General features: G+C 41.5%; 3 protein-coding genes across 5 annotated transcripts in view; 2 read left to right on the plus strand and 1 right to left on the minus strand.

Moving 5' to 3' along the window:
• The window catches only part of LOC100998165 (ras-related protein Rab-40A-like), a 90,825-nt gene extending 90,357 nt beyond the window's left edge, over nucleotides 1-468 (minus strand). Inside the window, exon 1 of the mRNA XM_031662633.1 lies at nucleotides 390-468. The gene's annotated coding sequence lies outside the window, so the exon portion shown is untranslated. The remainder of the gene's footprint in view (nucleotides 1-389) is intronic.
• On the plus strand, nucleotides 466-2,705 carry LOC116273527 (transcription elongation factor A protein-like 4). 2 transcript variants are annotated; one of them, XM_031662635.1, is made up of 3 exons: nucleotides 466-659; nucleotides 1,195-1,267; nucleotides 1,626-2,705. In XM_031662635.1, exon 3 carries the CDS (start codon nucleotides 1,653-1,655, stop codon nucleotides 2,301-2,303), a length of 651 nt encoding a protein of 216 aa, XP_031518495.1. In that variant the 5' UTR covers nucleotides 466-659; nucleotides 1,195-1,267; nucleotides 1,626-1,652; the 3' UTR covers nucleotides 2,304-2,705. The 2 variants fall into 2 exon arrangements, with proteins under 2 accessions (XP_031518495.1, XP_031518494.1); XM_031662634.1 differs by having other exon boundaries at nucleotides 466-600.
• Nucleotides 2,706-22,340: 19,635 nt separating this feature from the next.
• On the plus strand, nucleotides 22,341-24,377 carry LOC100999219 (transcription elongation factor A protein-like 3). Of its 2 annotated transcripts, none has more exons than XM_031662636.1 (3): nucleotides 22,341-22,500; nucleotides 23,034-23,103; nucleotides 23,468-24,377. In XM_031662636.1, the coding sequence occupies exon 3, from the start codon at nucleotides 23,495-23,497 to the stop codon at nucleotides 24,113-24,115; it is 621 nt and encodes a 206-aa protein (XP_031518496.1). In that variant the 5' UTR covers nucleotides 22,341-22,500; nucleotides 23,034-23,103; nucleotides 23,468-23,494; the 3' UTR covers nucleotides 24,116-24,377. The 2 variants fall into 2 exon arrangements, with proteins under 2 accessions (XP_031518496.1, XP_031518497.1); XM_031662637.1 differs by having other exon boundaries at nucleotides 22,386-22,488; nucleotides 23,473-24,377.
• Nucleotides 24,378-25,333: the final 956 nt, after the last annotated feature.

Consider the following 25,333-nt stretch of genomic DNA (forward strand, 5'->3'; position numbering starts at 1 on the left):
CTCTGTATATTCAGTTTCTCACTTAAGATAAATTAATCGTTTTTATTTTGCTTCAAATATAACTTTTTTTATTCATTTGAAAATTTATGTTTGTACATGTCAGGAAAAAGGGGCAATTTCATTTATTTTGGAAAATTTTTATTAAGTTTTTTCTAAAGTCGATATTCTATTCTTTATACAGTACTTGAGTTCACATTTATACGATTTTATCGGGTGGGTCTACGTTATTTCTGTGGAATTTAAGAGCAACATTATCAAGACTCCTCCTCTGGACCGCCCAACTCATTAAAAAAAAAAAACAACTTTGCGATTTTCATTAAAATTCCTTCTTTGATTAATTTCTTAACAAGAAGAAAAGGACAAAAGGGTCCAGGGAGGTGAGAGGGTACCTGCTGGAGAGAGGTGGTGGGTAGCTGGAAGCGGCTGGCTAGGAGGCGGGGCGTGGGGCGTGGGGCGGTGGAACTCCTGTGCTGCGGCATTCACGTGATCCGCCCGGGCGCAGATGTGGGCACCGGTCCGAGTGCCCGCCCTCTGTCCCCGCGGCTGGGTCCCGTCTGCTCCAGTTCCTGGGCTCCTAATTCTTGGTCCAGCTTCCTCCAGGTCAGTGTGCGGGCCTTCCACGCTGCCAGCGGAATACTGGAATGGCGGAAGGGGAACGGGTACAGTACCGGGAAAGGCTGGGGGTGGGGTCGGGTCGAATCGAGGGAAGCTGGCCCGAGTGTGGACAGAGATGGCGGTGGGAAAACGGCTAAAGGTGGCTGAGGGGGAGCACGTAGGCAGTGGGCAGAGGGTGAGGAAGGCGAGCACCTCCAAGTATCCATGCTCGCTTTCCAGGCACATCCTCTTTTCTGCCCTCCGTCCATTTTGGAGCCGGAGATGGTGGGCTGGGGACGCCCCAGTAGTGAGACAGTGGAAGTAAACCCCCTCTGCCGTTCCCGCACATAGAGAAAAACGTTGACCGCGAGCCTGGGGAGGAGAGTTGCCTCTGAGGAAGAAGGACACAGAGACCCTAAATTAGTTTGGAAAGCATCCTGGTTTGGTGCCCGAGGCCTGGAAAGAAATGGCGGCTGGGGTGCGGGGGAGGTAGGGGAGGAAAACGTTGGATGAGAAGGGCCTGGACTCAGGAAAGGGAACCGAGTCCCTGTGAGCCCGCTGAGCGCGCAACCCCTACCCCTGTCTCCTGTGTGTCCGCAGGTCTGCGCGTCTGTTGTTCCCAGCGCTCTGCGAAGCCTGAAAAAGAGGAGCAACCTGTCCAGAATCCCCGCAGGTCCGTGAAAGTAGGGGGCTGCATGGACAGGGGCCCACAAGGGTTGAGAGTGTGGAGGGCCCGGCCAGAGCCGAATTGGGGCCCCCGCCCATCCCCCCACCCACATTAACACACACCTTACCAGGCTGAACCACTGCAGAGAAAGTGACAGGGCCTGCCAGGCAATGGCTGGCTCACGTGTGTGGGAGGAGTGGCAGGCTACGTGGTGGGCAGAAGGCCCTCTTGGAGGCCCCGCCAGCTCAGGGGAACCCTCATCAGGGGTGAGATGCAAGTACTATCCAGACCTGCATTTCATCCCACGCACTCAGTCTCCCATGTCTCCTCTTTGTCTCCTCTTCCCTCCACCCCCATCCCCCAGGGCACGAAAAGGAGGAGAAATCTCGACATGGAAAAACTCTACAATGAAAATGAAGGAATGGCTTCAAACCAAGGAAAGATGAAAAATGAAGAACAGCCACAGGACGAGAGAAAGCCAGAAGTAGCTTGTACTCTGGAAGACAAGAAGTTGGAAAACGAGGGAAAGACAGAAAACAAGGGCAAAACAGGAGATGAGGAAATGTTAAAGGATAAAGGAAAGCCAGAGAGTGAGGGAAAGGCAAAAGAAGAAGGAAAGTCAGAGAGGGAGGGAGAGTCAGAGATGGAGGGAGGATCAGAGAGAGAGGGAAAACCAGGGATAGAGGGAAAGCCAGAGAGTCAAGGAGAGCCAGGGAGTGAAACAAGGGCTGCAGGAAAGCGCCCAGCTGAGGATGATGTACCCAGGAAAGCCAAAAGAAAAACTAATAAGGGGCTGGCTCATTACCTCAAGGAGTATAAAGAGGCCATACACGATATGAATTTCAGCAATGAGGACATGATAAGAGAATTTGACAATATGGCTAAGGTGCAGGATGAGAAGAGAAAAAGCAAACAGAAATTGGGGGCGTTTTTGTGGATGCAAAGAAATTTACAGGACCCCTTCTACCCTAGAGGCCCAAGGGAATTCAGGGGTGGCTGCAGGGCCCCACGAAGGGACATTGAAGACATTCCTTATGTGTAGTGTCCCTGGCAGGCATTTACCAGGCCATGTGCTTTACCCCTACGGTAGTACTTTACTTTAGGCATCCCTCCTGTTACTAGCAGCCTTCTGACCCAACTGCAACGCGGTGTTCTTAGTAGCAAATTTTCATCCGTTACATGGAAAGAATGTTGATGGTGCATTGTAAAATTAAAAAACACAACTTGCAGAACCAAACATATGGCATCAGTACATTTTTGTAAAACTACAAAGATACCTAGTAATTTATGTATAGAAAACAATTCTGAAAGCTGTGTCAACTAAAAGATTAACAGTGGTTATCTGTGCGTGATTTTTTCTGTACTTTTTTGTTCATCTGTCCATTTTTCTCCTAAAAACAGATTTCTTAATCATAAAAATAATAAAAGTTAAAATATTGGAAAACAGTGAATATTTGAATTTCATTCATTTGAATAAGCATTCAAATGAACTGCCCAGTGAACTTATAAAGACAGTGGATATACTTAAAATTCTTGTCAGGACATAAAATGATGGGTAAAAGTTGCATTACTTCTAGGACTGGAAGCTGGAGGAGTCAACTCGATGGTTATTACAGCTCCATTGCTGTAAGGGACAGCCTTGACATCTGTGAAACGGGGATAAAATTAGCCTAGACATGTGGAGAAGATCAAATGAGGTATTGAGTGTGTGAGCTGTGTTAGGCTGGCTCCTACTCTCTCCCCTTGCACTAGCAGAACCAGTACCCAGTCAGACGCTTGGGGAGGGCTGAAGGAGGTCTCACCTATGCCCAGAAATAAGTCCCGACAGCTGAGAGATGGGTGCCACTCTTTCTGGGTAATGCCATACTTGAAAGGTAGTATGCCCCTTTCTCATGGATCCTGCACCCTCCTAAGGCAGTAGCTGCTGCTGCTGGGCTGGAGACCATGATGGACTAAGCAACACTATGTCCCAACAGAAAAGTGGAGAATTCCGTCTCTACCTACAATAGAGTTATCCTAATTCAGGTTGTTAGTACCCAATTGTCACTTGGGCCTTGATATTTTATAAAGTTTTTACAAAACACTGCTTTCCATGTTTTTTGTTGACTTGTGTGTATTTTTGCATATAGCCGTTTTCCACTGGATTTAGATAGTGGAGATTGAGCCAGGAGAAAAAGCTGAGTGACGAGATGCTGTGCTATTCTCATTTGTTAATCTCTAGTCTGCTGACCCTTTTTTCTTACGAATTGTCTTCCAGGAAATTTCTGTTAAGCTCTGCTTTACTATTTCAACAGACCCATCTACCTATGTGATTTTTCCCCCTGGCTCTTGAGTAGCTTTTTATTTCGTTACAGTATTTTTTTAAAATAAACTTTTAGGATGGTTTTAGATCTACAGAATTATTACAAAGAGTACAGAGTATCCCATATGCACTGTCCCCTATTGTTAACATCTTACATTAGCAGGGTGGATTTGTCACAGTTAACCAATATTGATAGATATATTATTAAGTAAAGTATGTACTTTATTCAGATTTCTCCTAATGTCCTTTTTCTGTTCCAAGATCCCATTCAGGTTACATTTAGTCGTCATGTCTCCATAGGCTCCACTTAGCTGTGAGAGCTTTTCAGACTTTGCCTGTTTTTTGATGACCTTGACACTTTTGAGAAGTATTGGTCAGGTATTTTGTATAATGTCCCAGAACTTGGGTTTGCTTGTCTTGTGATTACACAGGCATTATGTGTTTTGGGAAGAAGACCACAGAGGTAAAATGCCATTCTCATCATATAAAGGGGACATACCGTCAATACATTTACCACTGTTCTTATCCTTGGTAACCTGACTGAAGTAGTGTTTGTCAGGTTTCTCCAAGGTTAAGTTTTATTTTTCACTTTCCATACTGTATTCTTTGGAATAAAGTCACTATTGGCAGCCCACACTTAAGGAGTAGGGCATTATTACCTCCTTGAAGGCAGAGTATTGACAAAAATTATTTGGAGTCCCTCTGCAGAGGATATTTGACTCTTCTTCCCCACCTATTTATATATTCAGTTTATTTGTAACAATGTAGGCTCATGACTATTTTACTTTGGATTAACGCAATACTACTTTACATGTTTTTGCTCAAATTGTTCCAGCTTTGGTCACTGGGAGCTTTCAGTTGGCTCCTGTATTCATTTGACATGCTTCCATTGTTATGTTGTGGAGGGTTTTTTTTTAGTATTTACTTACATTCTGGCACTACAAGACGCTATAGCTTTATCTTTCATATTGCCCAAGTCCTAGAATCAGTCATTTCTCCAAGTAGCCCTGGTATCTTATGTTGGAGAATGGTGTTAGAAAAACAAGACCTGGGTGCTAGACACACGCATTGCTGCTGAAATAAAATTGCTTCTAGGCCCTCTCAGTTGACATAGCAAAAAGATATATGTGTATATAATACCCATACATATATAAAGTATTTATGGAAATATAAATATTTCTGTATATAACCATCTGTATTTATATAAGGCTAAACATGAATTTATACTAGTGTCTCCAACTACAGTCTATTACTGCATGGATCATTCTAGCCTCCCCTTGCTTATTTGTAACCTTCTACTCCAACTGTGAGAAACCTGTCTCCTACCATCTGCCATCCATTTTATTGTTTATTAATTATATAAATATATAGTGGTTTCAAAACTGTAAACCTGTAACCCTGTGGAAAACAACTTTATCAACTGGAGTAGAGTGCCATGTACAGTTCCTTTTGCCTTTAGTCTTATAGACTCCACTCATTTCCAAATTTACCTATGTCAGTACCTTATTCCCCCATCCCTTTCAGTGAGGTTGTTTCACACATTTGTGATACATTAAAATTCTTCTGTCACATTCTGCATTTGGTGACTGCTATTATAAATGGCACTTTTACATTTTGAGTGCTAATTGTTCATTGCTAGTATATAGGAAAGCAACTGACTTTTGTATATTAATCTTGTATGCTGGGACTTTGCACCAGGCATTTGTCAGTTATTTGGCAGCCATGTCAACTGCAGATAAAGACAGTTTATTTCTTCCTTTCCAATCTGTATATGTTTAATTGCCCTTAAAAATTTTTATTTTGTAGGATTGGTACATTTCATCTATATTAACAAATTTGTAGGTGTGGAGTTGTTCATATTAACTTCTTAATGTCCATGGGATCAATAATGATAACTCCACCTTCATTTCTTTTTAAAAATTTTTTTGTAGAGCTATGTTGCCCAGGCTGGTCTCAAACACCTGAGCCAAAGTGATCCTCCAGCCTCAGCCTCCCAAAGTGCTGAGATTAGAGGTGTGAGCCACAACACCTGGCCTCATTTCTGATATTGTTAATTTGTCTTCTTTCTTTGTTCTTGGTTAGCTTGGCAAGTAATCTGTCAATTTTATTTACCCTTTTTAAAGAACCAGCTTTGGTTTAATTGATTTCCTCTGTTGTTTTTCTGTTTTCAGTTTATTTCTTCTCTAATTTTTATTATATCTTTTGTTTGCTCTAGGCTTAAGTTACTCCTCTTTCTCTAGTTTCCTAATGTGAAAGGTTAGATTATGGATTATAGATTTTTCCTTTCTCATATATGCGTTTAAGCTAGAAATTTTCCCCTAAGCACTGCTTTGGGGAATCCCACAAATTTGATATGTTGTATTTCATTTATTTCAAAATATTTTTACATTTCTCTTGAGGATTCTTCTTTGAATTGTGTTATTTAGAAGTATATTTAATTTCCAGATATTTGAGTTTTCCATCTACCTTTCTGTTATTGATTTCTAGTTTAATTTTATTGAGAGCATACTTGTGATTTCTATCATTTGCTATATCATATTTTCCCACAAATTTGATATGTTATATTTTCATTTAGTTCAAAATATTTTTTCAAAGTAATTAAATGTTTATTAATAACAACTAGGTACAGATGAATCTATACTGAATCATAGCTTCCCTGTGGATTTCTTTTATGATTCTACAAAAAGAACATTTACACACTACAGCAAATTCTCCATTTCTCTCCTTTACATCTTTTTTGCACATTGTAGGTGCCTTTTCACTTCTCCAATTCTAAATTCTCGAAAAACGCCTTCCCTAATCTCCTGCTCTCATGGTTTTAACTCGTTCTATGTTTTTCTCCTCAGTATTAATAAACAGATTGGCAAATTATTTTGCTAAGTCACCCCCTTTCTCTGTTACCCATCTGGTCCTGTTTTCCACCCATAACCATCAATTTTTCATTAGCCCAAAAGAACAAATCTGCCCAGAAAGGACCATCGTTGAAGAATGGGCAAGGGGAAGAAAATAAAGTAGCAAAGTAACAAGTCTCTTTAATGGTGGAGGGTAAGGTAAAAATTTGGCAAACATCCGTACATTAACCATATCAGTCTGAGCAAGTTGCTATAATAAAATATCATAGCCCGGATGGCATATAAACAACAGCAATGTTTTTTTCCTCACAGTTCTGGAAGTCTGGAAGTCCAATATCAGGTACCAGCATGGTTGGGTTCTTGTGAGGGTCCTCTTTCAAGTTGCAGACTGTGAGCTTCTTGCTGTTTGTTTTTTTTTTTTTTACTACTTTAAGTTCTGGGGTACATGTGCAGAATGTGCAGGTTTGTTACATAGGTATACACATTCTATGGTGGTTTGCTGCACCCATCAACCCGTCATCTATATTAGGTATTTCTCCTAATGCTATCCCTCCCTTACCCCCTTGCCCCGTGACAGGCCCCGGTGTGTGATGCTCCCCTCCCTGTGTCCATATGTTCTCATTGATCAACTCCCACTTATGAGAACATGTAGTATTTGGTTTTCTGTTCTTGTGTTAGTTTGCTGAGAATGATGGTTTCAGGCGTCATCTATGTCCCTGCAAATGACATGAACTCATCCTTTTTTATGGGTGCATAGTATTCCATGGAATACGTTCTCTCTTGGTGAATTTTCTATGTGAACTTGAAAAAAAATGGTGTTCTGCTGTTGGGGTGTTCTGTAAATTAGATGAAGTGTCATTTAGCTAAAAGTTGATTAGTATGTCTTTCGGATCAACTATATCCATATTGATTTTCTGCCTGCTTAATCTATCAATTACTGACTGGCAGGAGTTATTGACATCTGCAACTCTAATAATGGATTTTTGTCTATTTCTCCTTTCATTTCTTAGTGTTTGCCTCACATATGTTGACACTCTATTGTTAGGTATATAACTAATTATAATTATTATGTGTTGGAGAATTGTTCCCTTTATTATTATGTAATGCCCCTGTTTATCTCTGATAATTGTCTTTGTTCTGAAGTCAGCTGTCTAAAATTATATAGCTACTTCAGCTTTCTTTTCATTAGTGTAGTATGATATATCTTTCTCCATTGCTTTATGTTTAACCTCTCAGTCTTATGTTTAAAGTGGGCTTCTTGTAGACAACATGTAGTTGGGTTTTTTTTCTTTTTTTTGTGATAGGGTCTTACTCTGTCACCTAGGCTGGAGTGCAGTGGCATGATCATAGCTCACTGCAGCCTTGGCCTCCTGGGCTCGATCGAGCCTCCTACCCCAGGCTCCTGAGTAGCTGCGGCCATAGACACATGCCACCATACCTGGCACATTTTTGTATTTTTTGTAGAGATGGGGTTTCGCCATGTTTCCTAGCCTGGTCTCAAACTTCTGGGCTCAAGTGATCTGCTCACCTTAGCCAGGATGGTCTCGATCTCCTGACCTCTTGATCCACCTGCCTCAGCTCCCCAAAGTGCTGGGATTACAGATGTGAGCCACCGCGCCCGACCAAGTCCACTTTCAAATAACACTCTTCCGTTTAACTTGTATATAGTGCACGTACCTTAATGCAGAGCATTTGTCACTCATTTCAATTACTCATACACTATAATCACGCCTTCCAAAGTGCTAGGATTACGGGCGTGAGCCACTGCACTTGGCCTAGTTGGTTTTTTTTTTTAAATTCACTCTGACAAATTCTGTCTTCAACTGGTGTATTTTGACCCCTCACATTTAGAGTGTTTCTTAATATATTTGGATTAATATCAACCATGTTTGTAACAGTTTTCTATTTGTTGTCCAAGGTTTCTTTTTTTGCCTTCTCTGGTTTTAATTATTTTACATGATTTCATTTTGTCTCCTCTCTTAGTGTATCAGCTATACTTTTTAAAACAACTTTTAGTGATTTCTCTTGAGTTTATTATATATTAACCAATCTAAGTCCACTTTTTTTTTTTTTTTTTTTTTGAGAAGAGTCTCACTCTGTCGCCCAGGCTGGAGGGCAATGGTGCAATCTCAGCTCACTGCAACCTCTGCCTCCCGGGTTCAAGTGATTCTCCTGCTTCAGCCTCCCGAGTAGCTGGGACTATAGGTGTGTGCCACCTTGCCCCGCTAATTTTTGTATTTTCACTAGAAGGTTTCGCCGTGTTAGCCAGGATGGTCTCGATCTCCTGACCTCTTGATCCACCTGCCTCAGCTCCCCAAAGTGCTGGGATTACAGATGTGAGCCACCGCGCCCGACCAAGTCCACTTTCAAATAACACTCTTCCGTTTAACTTGTATATAGTGCACATACCTTAATGCAGAGCATTTGTCACTCATTTCAATTACTCATACACTATAATCACGCAGTATATTGTTGCTATTATTTCTTCAGTTATCTTTTAGATCAATTAAGAATAAGAAAAATAAATATTTTTCTTTACTTTCATTTATTTCATTTCTAATCCTCTTTCATTCTTTATGTAGATCTAAGTTGCCTAAAGAAAATCTTTTAACATTTCTTAAAGGGCAGGCTTGCTGGTGCTGAATTCCATCAGTTTTTGTTTGTCTGAGAAAGTATTTATTTTATTTCTCCTTCACTTTTGAAGGATAATTTTGCTGGATATAGAATTTTAGGCTGGATACAGTGGTGCACAACTGTAATCCCAGCACTGTGGGAGGCCAAGGTGAGTGGATCATTTAGCTCAGCAGTTTGAGACCAGCCTGGGCAAAATGTGGAAACTCTGTCTTTACAAAAATATACAAAAATTAGCCTGGCATGGTAACATGTGCCTGTAGTCCCAGCTGAGACTCAGGAGGCTGAGGTGGGAGGATTGCTTGAGCCCAGGAATTCGAGGCTGCAGAGGGCCATGATTGCACCACTGCACTCTAGCCCGAGCCAGGGTAAGACTCTGTCTCAAAAAAAATAAAAAATAAAAAAATAATTTTAGGTTGGTTGTTTTTTCTTTCAACAGTTTAAGTATTTCACTTTACTCTCTTCTTGCTTGCATGGTTTCTGGTGACAATTCCACTGCAGTTCTTATCCTTGTTCTTCCACAGGTAAGGTGTTTTTTTCCCCTCTGGTTTCTTTCATTATTTCCTGCTGGGGATAGGCCCCCAAATCTGGCCATAAACTGGCCCCAAAACTGGCCATAAACAAAATCTCTGCAGTACTGTGACATGTTTGTGATGGCCATAACGCCCACGCTGAAGGTTGTGGGTTTACCGGAATGAGGGCAAGGAACACCTGGCCCACCCAGGGCAGAAAACCGCTTAAAGGCATTCCTAAGCCACAAATAATAGCATGAGCGATCTGTGCCTTAAGGACATGTTCCTGCTGCAGATAACTAGCGAGAGCCCATCCCTTTGTTTCGGCCCATCCCTTTGTTTCCCATAAGGAATACTTTTAGTAAATCTATAATCTATAATCTATAGAACAATGCTTATCACTGGCTTGCTGTCAATAAATATGTGGGTAAATCTCTGTTTGGAGCTCTCAGCTCTGAAGGCTGTGAGACCCCTGATTTCCCACTCCACATGCCATATTTCTGTGTATGTGTCTTTAATTCCTCTAGCGCCGCTGGGCTAGGGTCTCCACGACCAAGCTGGTCTCGGCAATTTCCTCTTTGTTTTTGGTTTTATGCAGTTTGAATATTATATGCCTAGGTGTACTGGTGTTTTCTTTTGGTATTTATTCTGCCCGTTGTCCACTGAACTTCTTGGATGTATTGTTTGGTGTCTATTAATTTTGGAAAGTTATCTGCCATTACTTCAAATATTTCTTCTGCTTCATTCTCTATTCCTTCTTCTGGTATTCCAATTTAGCATATGTTACTTGTCTTGAAATTGTCCCTTAGTTCTTGGATATTATGTTCTATTTTTTACTTTTTTTCTATTTGCATTTCAGTTTGAGAGGTTTCTACTGACATATCTTTAGCTCATTTATCTTTTTCCTCAGCTATGTCTAGTCCATTGATGAACCTATCAAAGGCATTCCTTGTTTCTGTTAGTTTACTTTTTAATTTCTAGTATTTTCTTTTGAGTCTTTCTTGGCATTTCCTTCTCTCTAGCTTCATTACCCATCTATTCTGGCGTGTTGTCTATTTTTTCCATTAGTGCCCTTAATGTATTGATCATAGTTACTTTATTTATTATTTTTACTTCTTTAGAGATAAGATATTGCTCTGCTGCCCAGGCTGGCATGTGGTGGCATGATCACAGCTCACTGTAGCCTCAAACTCCTGGGCTCAAGCAATCCTTCTGCCTCAGCATCCCAAGTAGCTAGGACTACAGGCAGGAACCACCATGCCCAGCTAATTTTTTTTTTAAGAGACGAAATCTTGCTCTGTTGCCCAGACTGGTCTTGAACTCCTGGCCTCAAGTGATCCTCCCACCTTGGCCTTCTAAAGTGCTAGAATTACAGGCATGAGCCACCACACCCGTTCTGATCATAGTTATTTTAAATTCTTTGTCTTACAATTTCAAAAACTGTATCATATCTGAGTCTGGTTCTAAAGCTTGCTTTGTTTCTTCAGAATGTTTTTTCCCCTTGCCTTTTGCTGTCGTAATTTTTTGTTAAAAACCAGACATACTATATCACGTATATAGGAACTGAGGTAAATAAGGTAAATAACCCTCCGGTGTAAGGAGCTATGTTAATCTGGCTAGGAGTTGTGCTTTGATTAATGTTTGCTATTGCTGTAGGTGCTAGAGGCATCAAATTTCTCAGTGTTGTTTTTGTCTCCCCTCTTGACTTTGGGCTTCCCAAACAGAGAGACTCTAGTTTTTGCAGCTCTTTCCATTGTAATTTACTGTTATACTAGAGCCCTGATGGTGTAGTGATAAGACATTGGGGATAGGGAGTATTCTATAATATTCCAACTAAATCTCCATCTTTTAGTGGACCTATGTCTCTGGCCTGTGACCTCCGCAAGTGTTTCTTTTTGTATAGCGTCGATCCTCCCCTTAGATGACACAAGAAGCATAGAGGGTGATGGAGTTAGGTAATCACTGTTACCCCACAGCTCTGAGACAGAGCTCTGGTAAAATCTTTACCCCTAGAGAGTAGATATTTGTTATGAAAAAAGCTCTGAGATGTAGAGAGCAGGGCCCTCCTAAATTACACAGGCCAGTCATTGAGTTTACTGAGAATAGCTGTGAGTCCACAGACTTAGGTTCCAGGACCAGCTGTCTTTTTGTCTTCAGAATGGAGCACAAAGTAGCTGACTCCTGCCCATCACCACACATACAACTCACAGGATATGAGAGATGCAGTCTGGCAGAGTATCTTAAGATCATGGACTATTGGGGTCATGAGTTCCAGTCCCATCCCTACCACTTACTATCAGCTCTTTGATCTTGGAACCATTTTTTGACCATTCCAAATCTCAATTATCCCATATTTACAGTAGATTTGATGACTCTCCTTTCACTTGTAATCCCCACTAGTTATATTGGGCCAAAAAGTATGCCTGTCATAGAGCCTGAGTTCTCTAACACGAAATCAAATTCTCTTAGTACAAAATGCCAGGAGGAATGATGTGAGAAAAGGGCAAAATATTCCCAAATATGGAAATTTTCTAGTTTTCTTTTTGCTATTGATTATTGATCTCTGTATAAGTGTTTTGAGGGTCAGAGAACATGTGTATAACTGCAATCCTTTTGTATTTATTGAGACATCCTTATGACCTAATAGTCAATTTTTGTAAAAATGTTTCATGCCTACATTTACAGGGTTCAGAGTTCTGTGTATGTCCTTTAGAAAAGTTTGTCAAATTGTTCCAAGCATCTTTATCATTTCTGAATTTTTATCTGCTTGCTCTATCAGTTATTGATAACTTAACAATTGAAACTTAACATATTAAGTTTCTCATTATGGTTGTGAATTTGTTTCTCCTGTGGTTCTGCCATTTTAACATTTGATCATGAAAGACAGCACACATATAGAGTCACACGCATACACAAGATGTAGAGCTAAATTATTTATTACAAAATGAAAAACGGGGTAATCACCACTCATGTCAAGAAATAGAATACTGTTAGCAGTCCAGAAATGCCATTGATGTCCCCTCCAGTCATCCCCCTTCCTTCCCACTAGAGCTAATAATAATCCTGAAATTTATGGTAACCATTTCCTTGTTTTTCTTTATATTTTACATCCTAAGCAGTATAGTTTAGGATATTGCCTGTTTTGTGAACTCCATATAAATGGAACTATACAGCATGTATTTTTTACGGCTGGCATATTTTATTCAATACTATGTACAATGAAACTAAATGTTCATGTCCTTCCCCCAAAAAATTACATGTTGAAATCCAAACTTCCAGGGTGATGATATTAGGAGTTGGGGCCACTGGAAGGGATTAGTGCCCTTATTAAAGAGACCCCAGAGAGCTCTCTCACTCTTCTATCATGTGAGGTTACAGTGAAAAACAGCCATCTGTGAGGAAGAGGGCCCCCACCAGACACTGAATCTATCACCTTGATCCTGTACTTCCCAGCCTCCAGAACTATGAGAAATAAATTTGTTTTTTTTTTTATAAGCCATAGTATTTTGTTATGGCAGCCTGAGCTAAAACATTATATTTATGATATGAATCCATGTTTTTATGTTTAGATGTAATTAATTTATTTGCATTGATGTATAGTACACTGTTATTGAACATATCACAGTTTATGCTATTGTTTTGTTCTTCATATAAATTTAGCTTATTTCCAGCTTTTCAATATTATATATAATGCAGCTATGAAAATTCTTATATATAACTCTCAGTGTACATGTACACAACTTTCTGTTGGGTAGTTATCTATGAGGAGAATTCCATGTTTAATTGTAATATATGATGCCAAACTTCCAAATTGGTTGTATCAGTTTACACTTCCATCAGTAGTGATAAGAGTTCTTGGCGCTCCACATCACCACCATTGCTTATTATCTGCCTTTTTCATTTCATTGATAACTAATGAAGCTGAGCAAACTTTCAATTTTTTGGACAACTTGGATATCCTGTTTTACGAAGTGGTTGTATTATTCCCATTCTACTATTGGCTTATGTGTCTTTTTCGTACTAATTTGTAGGACTTTAAAAATATATTCTGCATCTGAGCTCTTTGTCAGTGACATGTATTGCAAATAGCTCACCAACTCTGTGGCATGCCTTTTTACTCTCTTTGTGGTGTCATTTGACTAATGGAATGTCTTAATTTCAATGGAATGATAGTTATCAGTTTTTTCCTTTATGATGAGTACTCTTGTGTCCAGTTTAAAAAGTCTGTGCCTACATCATAGTTATAAAGATATTCTATATTATTTTCTAGAAGACAGATGTATAATTGACCACAAATTAGTTTTTGTGTATTGCATTAGGGTTTTTCAGAGAAACAGAACCAATCTATAGCAAATATATATAGCATATATATTACATACACACACACACACAGAGAGAGAGAGAGAGAGAGAGAGAGATTACAAGGAATTGGCTCATGTGATTATGAAGGCTGAGAAATCCCAAGATCTGTAGTCAGTAAGTTCGAGACAGGCTCAAGACCCAAGGACAGTTGATTTTTCTGTTCAAGTATGAAGTCAAGAAAAGACCAATGTCCCAGTTCAAACAGTCAGACAGAAGTTCCCTCTTATCAGCCTTTGTATTCTATTCAGGTCTTCAATTGGTTGGATGAGGCCCATCCATGTTAGGAAGGGCAATTTGTTTTATTCTGTCTACCAATTAAAATGTTAATGTCATCCAGAAATACCCCAGGATAACATTTGAACAAATGTCTGGGCATTCTGTGGCCCAGTCAAGTTAACACATAAAATTAACCATCACATGTTTAATGTGAGGTAGGGGTCAAGATTTACATTTTCCATATTATATACTGCAGTACATTCAGTGTCATTTGATAAAAGTTATCCTTTCCTCCAATGCTTAACAATGCACGTTTATTATAAATCAGCAATCCGTAATGCATGGGTCTGTTTCTGGGATCTCTCTTTGATTCCATTGGTCTCTTTGGCTATCCTTGGATTAGTATCACAATAAATTACTATCACTTTATAACATGTGTCAATATTTAGATTTTATAATAAGTTTTGGTGTTTAGTAGACAGAGCAAAGTCCTCCAGATTGGTATTTTTTCAGTGATGTGTAAGTTATTCTTGATTTTTTGTGTTCGTATATAATCTTTAGAATCAGTTTGTCAAGTTCCGTGAAAGGAAGAAGGGAAGGAGAGAATGAAGGAGTTTTGTTTAGGATTGAATTGTAATTATAGGTCAGTTAGGAGAGAACTGACATCTTCCTAACACTGAGTCTTCCAACCCATGACCATGGTATATATTCCATTTATTTATTTGAAGATCTCAGTAACATTCATCATGTATTGGATTTAAAACTTCCATTTTGTAACTGTTTTTTTGCTGACTAAGAAATGCAACTGAACTTTGTATATTGTCATATCCAGACCACTTGATGAACTCATTTATTCATTCCAAAATTTTTATATATGGATTCTTTTAGATTTCCTAAATTACAGTCATGTTTTCTGTGCATGATAGTTTGATTTCTTCCTTTCCAATTCTCTACCGTTTCTTTCTTCTTCCCTTCCTTCCTTCCTTTTGCCTTCCTGTCTTCATCTTTTTTTTTTTTTTTTTTTCCGCTGGCCTAGGACCTACAGTCAAATTTTAAAAAGATCTGGGGCTTCCTTATCTCAGTTTCAATTTCAAACAGAAAGCTTTCTATACTCACCATTATATTTTATGTTTGCTCTATGTGTTTTATAAACATATTCTAACAAATCAAGGAAGTCTCCTTCTGTCTCTTCCCATTTAATAAGGGCTTCTATTATAAATACTTTTTTTCTTCACCTATTAAAATAATCATGATTGTTAGACTTTATTCTTTTAATGTGGTAAATTACATTAATTGACTTTCAAATATACCAATCTTTCATTTCTGGAATACCTTAACTTGTATGTAGTATATTATTATTCTCATATATGGTCAGAATCTTTCTTCTTTAAATTTTTTTCAGTTATGTCAATGAGTTACATTGACCTATATTTTTCTTTTCCCATAATGACCTTGTCGGGTTTTGATATTAAGGTTATACCAAATCTTAAAATGACTTGCAGAGTATTCTCTCTTTTTTAATTCTCTGGAAGACTGTGTTGGATGGATATTATTTTCTTCACTAGTGAAGTTATCTGGGTCTAAAATCTTCTGGTCAGAAACATTTTGGAAGATTTTAAATATGAATTTTATTTATTTCCTTTTTATTTATTTATATTGAAATCTTCAAGATGAGATTTTATTTATCTGAATACAGTAAGTATTGTGGTTTAATAACCCGTACCTGATAAATCAAATAATTCAAATCATATTGATCTATTTCTGTTGCCTGTTGTTCTATTTCTTACTCATAACGTATTTTTTTTCATGCCCCTGGTTATCTTTGTGTGTGGATATTGTATTTGAATTGTTGTAATAATTTAAGGCCTAAGATGATAAAAATCTTACTCTAGAGAAGATTTTATTTGCATTGGTCAGGCCTATAAGAGTGCTTCCTGGCCGGGCGCGGTGGCTCACACCTGCAATCCCAGCACTTTGGGAGGCCGAGGTGGGTGGATCACAAGGTCAGGAGTTTGAGACCAGCCTGATCAACATGGTGAAACCCCGTCTCTACTAAAAACACAAAAAAATTAGCTGGGTGTGGTGGCACACACCTGTAATCCCAGCTACTTAGGAGGCTGAAGCATGAGAATCGCTTGAACCCGGGAGGTGGAGGTTGCAGTGAGCTGAGATTTCACCATTGTACTCCAGCCTGGGTGACAGGCGAGACTGTCTCAAAAACAAAAAAGTGCTTCCTGTCTGTTACCACCATAATATTTGTTCAGAGCTTACAGTTCAGTAGTCCACCCAGATGATGCAAAGCCAAGTTACAAGACTTTGTAAGGGCCAGTATATTTTTGGATTACAATTTCCCTGAAGGTATAAACATTTGAGGTTCCCAGCATACTATGGGTGATGGTTTGTCAGGAAACCCTCCACCCCTTTTGATGGGCCTTGGGCTCTGATTTCTGTTACTATAGCACCTTGAATGTGCCATAAGTTCCAAGCAGTTTAGCACAGGCTTATTACTTAACCACAGATGCCTTCAATAAAAATATAGCTCTAAGTCCTAGGCTTACCTCTCTGGATGCTTCTGTTCTCTTATAGTATAACATAGTAATTCCTCACGATTGTATTAACTTTGTAGCCTTTTAGAGATCTGACTTTTTGTAGTTTTTTTCAATGGGTGGGTTGCTCTAAATCATCTAGTTCGCCATTACCAGAAGCAGATATATATATATACACACACACACACATACACATACACACACACACACACACACACACATATACCTGTTTTCATCAACGGGTATTTGAATAATCATGCAAGAGGATGCAAAGATGAACATGGCACAGTCTCCATCTTTAGGGGCCTTATAGGGGGATACGAAATGGAAAGAGCCAATTACAAAACCTAATGAGTGTTAACAACGGGGAAATAACGGTGCTAAAATAACAGATAAGGGATCTAGACTTGAGGGTTCAGGGATGGCTCTTCTTTCAGAATATGATTGATTTCTTTTTATATCAAAAGTCCATTAAACAGAAGAGGAGTTAATAAGCCCCTACTCCAACCTTTGTGAACCCAGAAAGCAGGTTCAGCTATGAGTCAATTGGAAAACAGCTTCTGAGACTGAGATTTTCTGAGCAAATCACCATGTATCAGCATAGGGACCACAGAAGCAGGACAAGATCACATCTGATCTCCCACATCCGACCATCTCCCTGATGAGCTACCACTACTCTTTCCCAGTGCACACGTGCGTGCGCACGCACACACACACACACACAGAAAGACATGGAAAAGTACAAGGGTATATGGTACAAAAACCTTTGTTAAGGGCAACATGAAGGGTAGAGACCCTATGTGTAGCTGTAACAGGGGAGGGAAAGATCATTTCCAGCTAGGGTGGCTTCAGAGGCTGAGTGATGAGGGTTGGGCCTGTAAGAATAAGCAGGACCAGGACCTCTAGGGGGAATAAGAAGGCAGTTGGCAGGAAGTAAATGACACATGAGGACAATGAGAGGGAAGAATAAGACATACTTGGGGCACAGTGAGTGAGGGCAGAGAAGTGCATGACTAGGTTGGGAATGTGTGTCCTGGGGCTCAATTCTGATGGATGCTGAATGTCAGGATGAAGAGTGCAGGATTTACTCTGTGGGTGGTAGGTATACTGTCAGCGCCTTCAAGCAGGAGAATGGCAGTTAAAAGCAGGGAAGAGTAAAGTTTAATTTGATGGTAATATGCAAGATTTATCTGAAGGAAGGGGCAGGGCTGGAAGCAGGAAAACTAGAGAAGAGATTATTTTAAGAGTTCAAATGAGAAATGGTGAAGCTCTAAGGTAGTAACAGATTCAGGAGATACAGTGAAGCAGGAAGTAGGGCTTTGTCTGTGGGAGAGGGAGAAATCAGATGTCTGAGACCTTGATTTCAAGTTGGGGCAACCTGACCATTTAATAAAGATAGGCCGGTATAATTAATGTAAGACCAGGAACTATAGTCAAACAGCTGAGTTTTCCCTCCCTACCTCCTTCTAGGTCCCACCCATCATCTGAGGCCCAAGTCAAGGTCCTTTTCCTCCTTGAAGCTTTCTCTGTTTATTTCCAGCAACCTTGGCCATTGCCTTCTCTGAGCTCCTATTGGCCCATTGACAGTGGCCCAAAGTCACTGGCCTAGTGACTTTTCCTTTAGCTCTTTCTCCAAGTGGCCTTATATGAAGAGGCTTTCTGCTACCCAGAGAGCATATCATTCACCAAGGTGAAAGATCTTCCTCCTCTGATACCTAGCCCTTTTCACTTAAAGAACACGGTAAAGTGCTAGATATCAGTAGGTCCCTGAGAAATAATTATTGATTCATCAGTGATCACAGGGAAGGAAGTTGAGTAGAGAAAATGGGAGATAACATAGGGACATATTGAGATAGTAGTCCTCATTCTAAGACCTAGGTTGGTTCTCAAGCCTGGCAGTAACCAGCTTGTGTAACCTTAAACAGTTTACTTAAATCTCTCTGAGCCTTGGGTTTCTCATTCATCTAATGGGGCAAAGACTCTTTACTCACAGGCTGTTGAGAGGGTACTTGGGATACCCCACTGTCCTACATAAAGCAGCTATCCCCGTGTAGGGCATATGACAGGCACTCAGTTAATAGTGAGGTTCCCAAAGGTCTCTAGAGGAAAGTATTGTTTCCTTGTGGTTGGCCTTTGTCTCCCTCATCCTGACATACCCCAGTAGATATATAAGAAATAGTTATGATTGCCTTTTATTGAGTGCCCAAGATGTGAAGATTTTGGTGTGTTACAGAGGTGATGTCAGCACATTAGGAGTGACTTACCCAAGGACACACAGTAGTGATGATTCTGTCTCTGGGGACTCAGAGAGGTCTCCTGACTCCAGTTTTCTGTCCAGACAGAAGAGGCATCCACAGTGCCTTGTGTTTCTGTGTCTCATATACCTGTGCTTCCCAGATGTTTATCTAGAAGTTAAAATAATGGGGCAGAAGAACAACTGATGGTGCAGTATTTTTTTCCATCTCATAATCTATTGATCTGATAACGCTGAAGCTCATATAGTATATATGGTTCCTCTTACTATATTTCCAAATGATGCCTCTGATAGCTACGCAATTTTTTTAATTTTTTAATTTAATTTTTTTTTTTTTGAGATGGAGTCTCACTCTGTCACCCAGGCTGGAGTGCAGTGGCGCTATCTCGGTTCACTGCAAGCTCCACCTCCTGAGTTCGCGCCATTCTCCTGCCTCAGCCTCCTGAGAAGCTGGGACTACAGGCGCCTGCCACCATGCTCGGCTAATTTTTTGTATTTTCAGTAGAGACAGGGTTTCACCATATTAGCCAGGATGGTCTCGATCTCCTGACCTCATGATCTGCCCGCCTTGGCCTCCCAAAGTGCTGGGATTACAGGCGTGAGCCACCGCGCCTGGCCAGCTATGCAAATTTTTATTGCAAAATCATGTATTTTATGGGAAGTTGAAGGAACTATTTGTTGAAGGTCTACTATGTGCTAAACACTTTATATAGCCATTTTTATTTATAATTCACAATAATCCTAATACAGAAAATCTTACTCCCATTTTCTAGAAGAGAAAACTAAAGCTCACAGAATTTTAGTAACTTTTCTAGGTTGACACAACTAGTAAGTGGCAAAGCTGGTATTTTAGCTGTTGATCTCCACAGTAAATAGACTGGTTGCTATAGTATACGTTATATGGTGACCATGTGATGTCATGCACATAAAGGAATTCAACACCTATTGATGAGGATGATAATAAACATGAAATAATCTCTCTTGGGTTTAGACATCTGGGTTGTGGTGTTCATACAAATTTAGTTAGAGCAAAAACTCAATGTATTGCACTCAACAAAGCCTAGCCCAGCTTTTGCACTAGGTTGAAATGCCACCTAATCTGTATATTAAAAGCTCATTAAAACCTAAGTGTGTAGAAGAGCATTCTTGCCTTTTCTTCACTAAATTTCTATTTTTGGACCTGTGCCATACTGTTTGGATTATTACGAGCTCTCATACGTTAAACAACTAGAACCCCTTTATCATGACTTTTATTAATTTCTTGCCTATCCTTTTCCATTTGATTTTTTTAAAGAGACTTTTGAAGGAAAATCTACCAAACTTCCAAATGCCGGCAGGGTGGGGGGCAGGAGTGATAAAATTCACAGCTTTACAAGACTGAATCATCATCCCATCCAGGAATCTGGTATCCTAATTGTCTAATTATCCAACAGGCACATTTCTTTTCAATTATTTCAAAATTTAGAATTTACTTTAGATCTTCAATAACTGCTAAAAGTTGATCTGAAAATAATCAGGCTAAAGACCAAGGCCCTTTTTAACCTGGCTTGTGAAGTGGTTTCTGTATAAGAGGTAATTAGTGACCTACCTACTTCAAGTACTGCAATGAAGATGAAACAGAAAAAGGCAGTGGGACAATATGATATATAATATTTTGGAACGTATTAAAGGAGAGCAAGACTTGAGGTAGCAAAACCAGAAAGGGATCTTCCACCATAGACCAGGAGTGGGGAGTTGTTTGCCTAAAAAAAAGTAGCAAGAGTGGAAATGGAAGAAAAGTGGGAAGATCCAGAGATATTTAGAAGAGAAGGTCAAGATTACTTGGTGGCAGGGAGGAAGAGGGAATGAGGGATGATTCCCAGATTTCTTGCTTGGGCAACAGTGTGGGTTCTAGAGCCATCTATTAAGATAAGAGAAACGAAGAGGGGGGAGTTTTGTGTGTGGAAAAGATCAAGGAAGGATGGTAAAATCACTTGGGACATATTGCATTTGAGGTCCTTCAGGGACATTCAGGTGGATATATCTAATCGTTAATTAAAATGGATCTGAATCAAATTTATACTGAAGTTCATGTAGAAAAATAAACATACAAGAATGTTTAGGAAAAAAGGGAATCTACTGAGGGGGCCTAGCTCTACCAGATATATGAAATTATATATGCTCTATAATTCAACTGGTATATGGATAGCAAACAGACCAATGAAATAGAATAGAAAGCCCAGAAAGTTTTCCAAGTACATATGGAAATTTGATATGTAATAAAGGTGGCATCTCAAATCCCTAAAGCAAAGATGGACTTTCTGATGCCAGAACAACTGAGAAACCAATTGGAAAAAGAAAACAAAAGATCCGTGAATACTTTATGCCATACATAAATATAAACTCTAAATGTAAAGAAAACCATACGAATACTAGAAGAAAACATGGGTGAATGCTTCTTGGACCTTATGTAGGAAAAGATTTCTTAACTATGAATCGAAATTTAGAGGCAATAAAAGTTTAATAAATTTGACTATTTTTTTTAATGCATGGCAGAAAAACACCATAAACAAAGCCAAAAAGCAACTGACAAACTGGGGACAAAATTGCAACATATGTAACAGTTAATGTATTAAGAAAACTTGAAAACTGAGGTGAGAAAGACCAACAACCCACTAGAAAAATGTGGAAAAGACATGAACCGACAATTCACAAAGAAAGATATTTAAATTGTCCTTAAACAGAGATAAGGCAATATAAAATGCCATTGATACTACTTCTCAACTATCATATCAGTGAACATTTAAAAGAATGTCATAGGTTATGTTGGGAAAGGTGTTGGGAAACAAAACACTATATTACTGGTGGGAATGCAAAAATAGGTCTGAGATTCTGGGGAGGGAATAGCCTGGAGATGTAGCTCTGGAAGTCATTGGTCTTTACAGGAAATGAATGAGATCGAACAGGGAGACAGAACTTGAGGACTGAGGAGAGAGGAGGCCCAGGACAGAACCCTAGGAACACCGCCACCCAAGGTGGCAGCTCAGCTTCCTGGCAGGCACCACCACCCTGGGCTCTGGAGTCAGGCAGAGACGGTCTTGAAAGCGGGCTCTGAGTTCTGGGGCTGAGCGCTCTCGGCAAAGTCGGGTACCCTCTTTGATCAGCTGTCACACCTGGCGATAATGGGCATCACAGAGAGATACCCTGCGAGGATGCTATGAGATGCGCCAGGTAAAGCACCTGGGGTCAGAAAGCCACCCTCTCCTCTTCTTCTCCGTGACGGCCCTTTGCTACACAAACACACCCCGACCCTGACCGTCCCCAGCCTCCCGGCCCCTCGGGGATGGATGGTGAGGTGGGTCAGGGAAGGGGGGCCGAGCTCGGGTGACGCGGCGCTCACGTGACCCGCCGGGCGCCTACGTGGGCACCAGCCCCCGCGCCTGCCCGCCCGCCCTGCGGTCCGGTCCTGGCGCCCGCGCAGAACCAGCTGTCTGAGCTGTCCGGGCGGCGGGGGAGCAGCGAGCGGGCTTCTGCGAGCCGGAGGAGGCACAGGCCTGTCCCGGGTCCCGGCAGGTCAGTGTGAAGGTGGGCGCTGCCGGCGGACCTGGGAAGAGGAGGAGGTGGCTGGCAGTAGGAGTAGGGAGGGGGTGGAGAAAGGATCCGGGAGATTGGTGAGGAGGGGGATGCGGAGCGGGCGGGGGTGAGGGCGGGGGAGCCTGGCCCGCCTTCTTGACGACCCCCTGCACTGAGCCCTCCATCCATTTTAGTGCTGGAAATGGGGTATGGGGGAGCAACCCTGCAGTGCAACAGTGAAACGTAGACGTATTCTGGAAATAACCCCCTCTCACAATCTGCTCCCATGGAAACATCTGACCTCCGCAAAAACGGGGTGGCGCTGGGACAGGTTGCCTCCAGGGGAAGGGGACACAGAGACAAACGCAGTTTGGAAAGCATCCTGGTTTGGTGCCCGAGGCCTGGAAAGAAATGGCGGCTGGGGTGCGGGGGATGTAGGGGAGGAAAACGTTGGATGAGCAGGGCCTGGACTTAGGAAAGGGAACCGAGTCCCTGTGAGACTGCTGAGCGCGCAGCCCCTACCCCTGTCTCCTGTCTGTCCACAGGTCTGCGCGTCTGTTCCCAGGACTCTGCGAGGCCTGAAAAGGAGCAGCAACCTGTCCAGAATCCCCGCAGGTCCGTGAAGGTGGTTGGAGGGGAGCTCCATGGACAAGGCCCTATAAGGGTTGAGAGTGTGGAGGGCCCGGCCAGGGCCGAATTGGGGCCCCTGCCCATCCCCCAGTCACATGAACACACACCTTACCAGGCTGAACCAGGGCAGAGAAGGTGGCAGGGCCTGCCAGGCAATGGCTGGCTCACGTGTGTGGGAGGAGTGGCAGGCTACGTGGTGGGCAGAAGGCCCTCTTGCAGGCCCGGCGAGCTTAGGGGAACCCTCACCAGGGGTAAGATGCAAGTACTATCCAGACCTGCATTCCACCCCACGCACTCAGTCTCCCATGTCTCTTAATTGTCTCCTCTTCCCTCCATTCCCATCCCCCAGGACAGGAAAAGGAGGGGAAATCTCGACATGGAAAAACCCTACAATAAAAATGAAGGAAACCTGGAAAACGAGGGAAAGCCAGAAGATGAAGTAGAGCCTGATGATGAAGGAAAGTCAGACGAGGAAGAAAAGCCAGACGTGGAGGGGAAGACAGAATGCGAGGGAAAGAGAGAGGATGAGGGAGAGCCAGGTGATGAGGGACAACTGGAAGATGAGGGGAGCCAGGAAAAGCAGGGCAAGTCCGAAGGTGAGGGCAAGCCACAAGGCGAGGGCAAGCCACAAGGCGAGGGCAAGCCAGCCTCGCAGGCAAAGCCAGAGAGCCAGCCGCGGGCCGCCGAAAAGCGCCCGGCTGAAGATTATGTGCCCCGGAAAGCAAAAAGAAAAACGGACAGGGGGACAGACGATTCCCCCAAGGACTCTCAGGAGGACTTACAGGAAAGGCATCTGAGCAGTGAGGAGATGATGAGAGAATGTGGAGATGTGTCAAGGGCTCAGGAGGAGCTAAGGAAAAAACAGAAAATGGGCGGTTTTCATTGGATGCAAAGAGATGTACAGGATCCATTTGCCCCAAGGGGACAACGGGGTGTCAGGGGAGTGAGGGGTGGAGGTAGGGGCCAGAGGGGCTTACACGATATCCCATACCTTTAATGCCTTTGGCCTTCCATTCTGACTTCTCTGATGAGAATATTGCTGGCCCTGCTTTCCCTGGTAGGTATTTGCCAGGCCCAATGCTTTAACCTTAAGCTGATACTTTGCTTTAGATGTCAATCTCGTTACCAGCAGCCTTTTGACCCAACTACAGTGCTCTATATTTTAGTAGAGGATTTTCACCCATGTGCATGGAAAAGATGTTCATGGTACATTGTAAAAAAATAAAAAATAAAAATAAAAAAAAGTTTGCAGAACCGCATATACAGTATCAGCCCGTTTTTATAAAAATGTAAATGTTTGCATAATGCATTTGTGCACAAAGAAAACTCTGAAAGGGGGCCGGGCGTGGTGGCTCAAGCCTGTAATCCCAGCACTTTGGGAGGCCGAGGCGGGTGGATCACGAGGTCAGGAGATCGAGACCATCCTGGCTAACATGGTGAAACCCCGTCTCTACTAAAAATACAAAAAACTAGCCGGGCGTGGTGGCGGGCGCCTGTAGTCCCAGCTACTCGGAGGCTGAGGCAGGAGAATGGCGTGAACCTGGGAGGCGGAGCTTGCAGTGAGCCGAGATCGCGCCACTGCACTCCAGCCTGGGTGACACAGCGCGAGACTCCGTCTCAAAAAAAAAAAAAAAAAAAAAAAAAAAAAAGAAAACTCTGAAAGCATGTACACTAAAAAGCAGCCAATGGTTATTCCTGAATGGTAGCCAAAAATGAGTTCAATCATCTGCTGGGTAGGTACCTCCATGCCATTCTGCTGTTGTTGTGCCCATCCTCATGTCTTCCCTAGGTGTAACTAGGTGAGTGGGCACTGCTACCCTTTCTCCTGTGTCCTATGGCTCCGCCATAGGATGTGATTCTTTTTCTTTTCTTTGCTGTCATCTCCACCTTTTCTTAAAGGATATGTCCTTTTGTCATAATAATAATTTGAAAAACTAAATGAGAAAACAATACATAAGCAATTGAACTGTTCAGTGAGCCTATGAGGGTAATAAAGACACTTAAAATTTCTGTTGCCAGAACATAAAATGATAAGTAAAATTTATATTACCTCTGAGACTAATAGCTAAAGGTATCAACCTGGCAGTTATAACAAATCCATTGCTGTAAGGGTCAGTCTTGCCATCTGTGAAATGGGAATAATACTTATCTCACAGGACTGCACAGTGGATCAGATGAGGTATTGAACATGTGAGCTGTCCTTACAGTAGCAGGA

Source organism: Papio anubis, unplaced genomic scaffold, assembly GCF_008728515.1.
Source record: "Papio anubis isolate 15944 unplaced genomic scaffold, Panubis1.0 scaffold82, whole genome shotgun sequence".
Taxonomy (NCBI): Eukaryota; Metazoa; Chordata; class Mammalia; order Primates; family Cercopithecidae; genus Papio; species Papio anubis.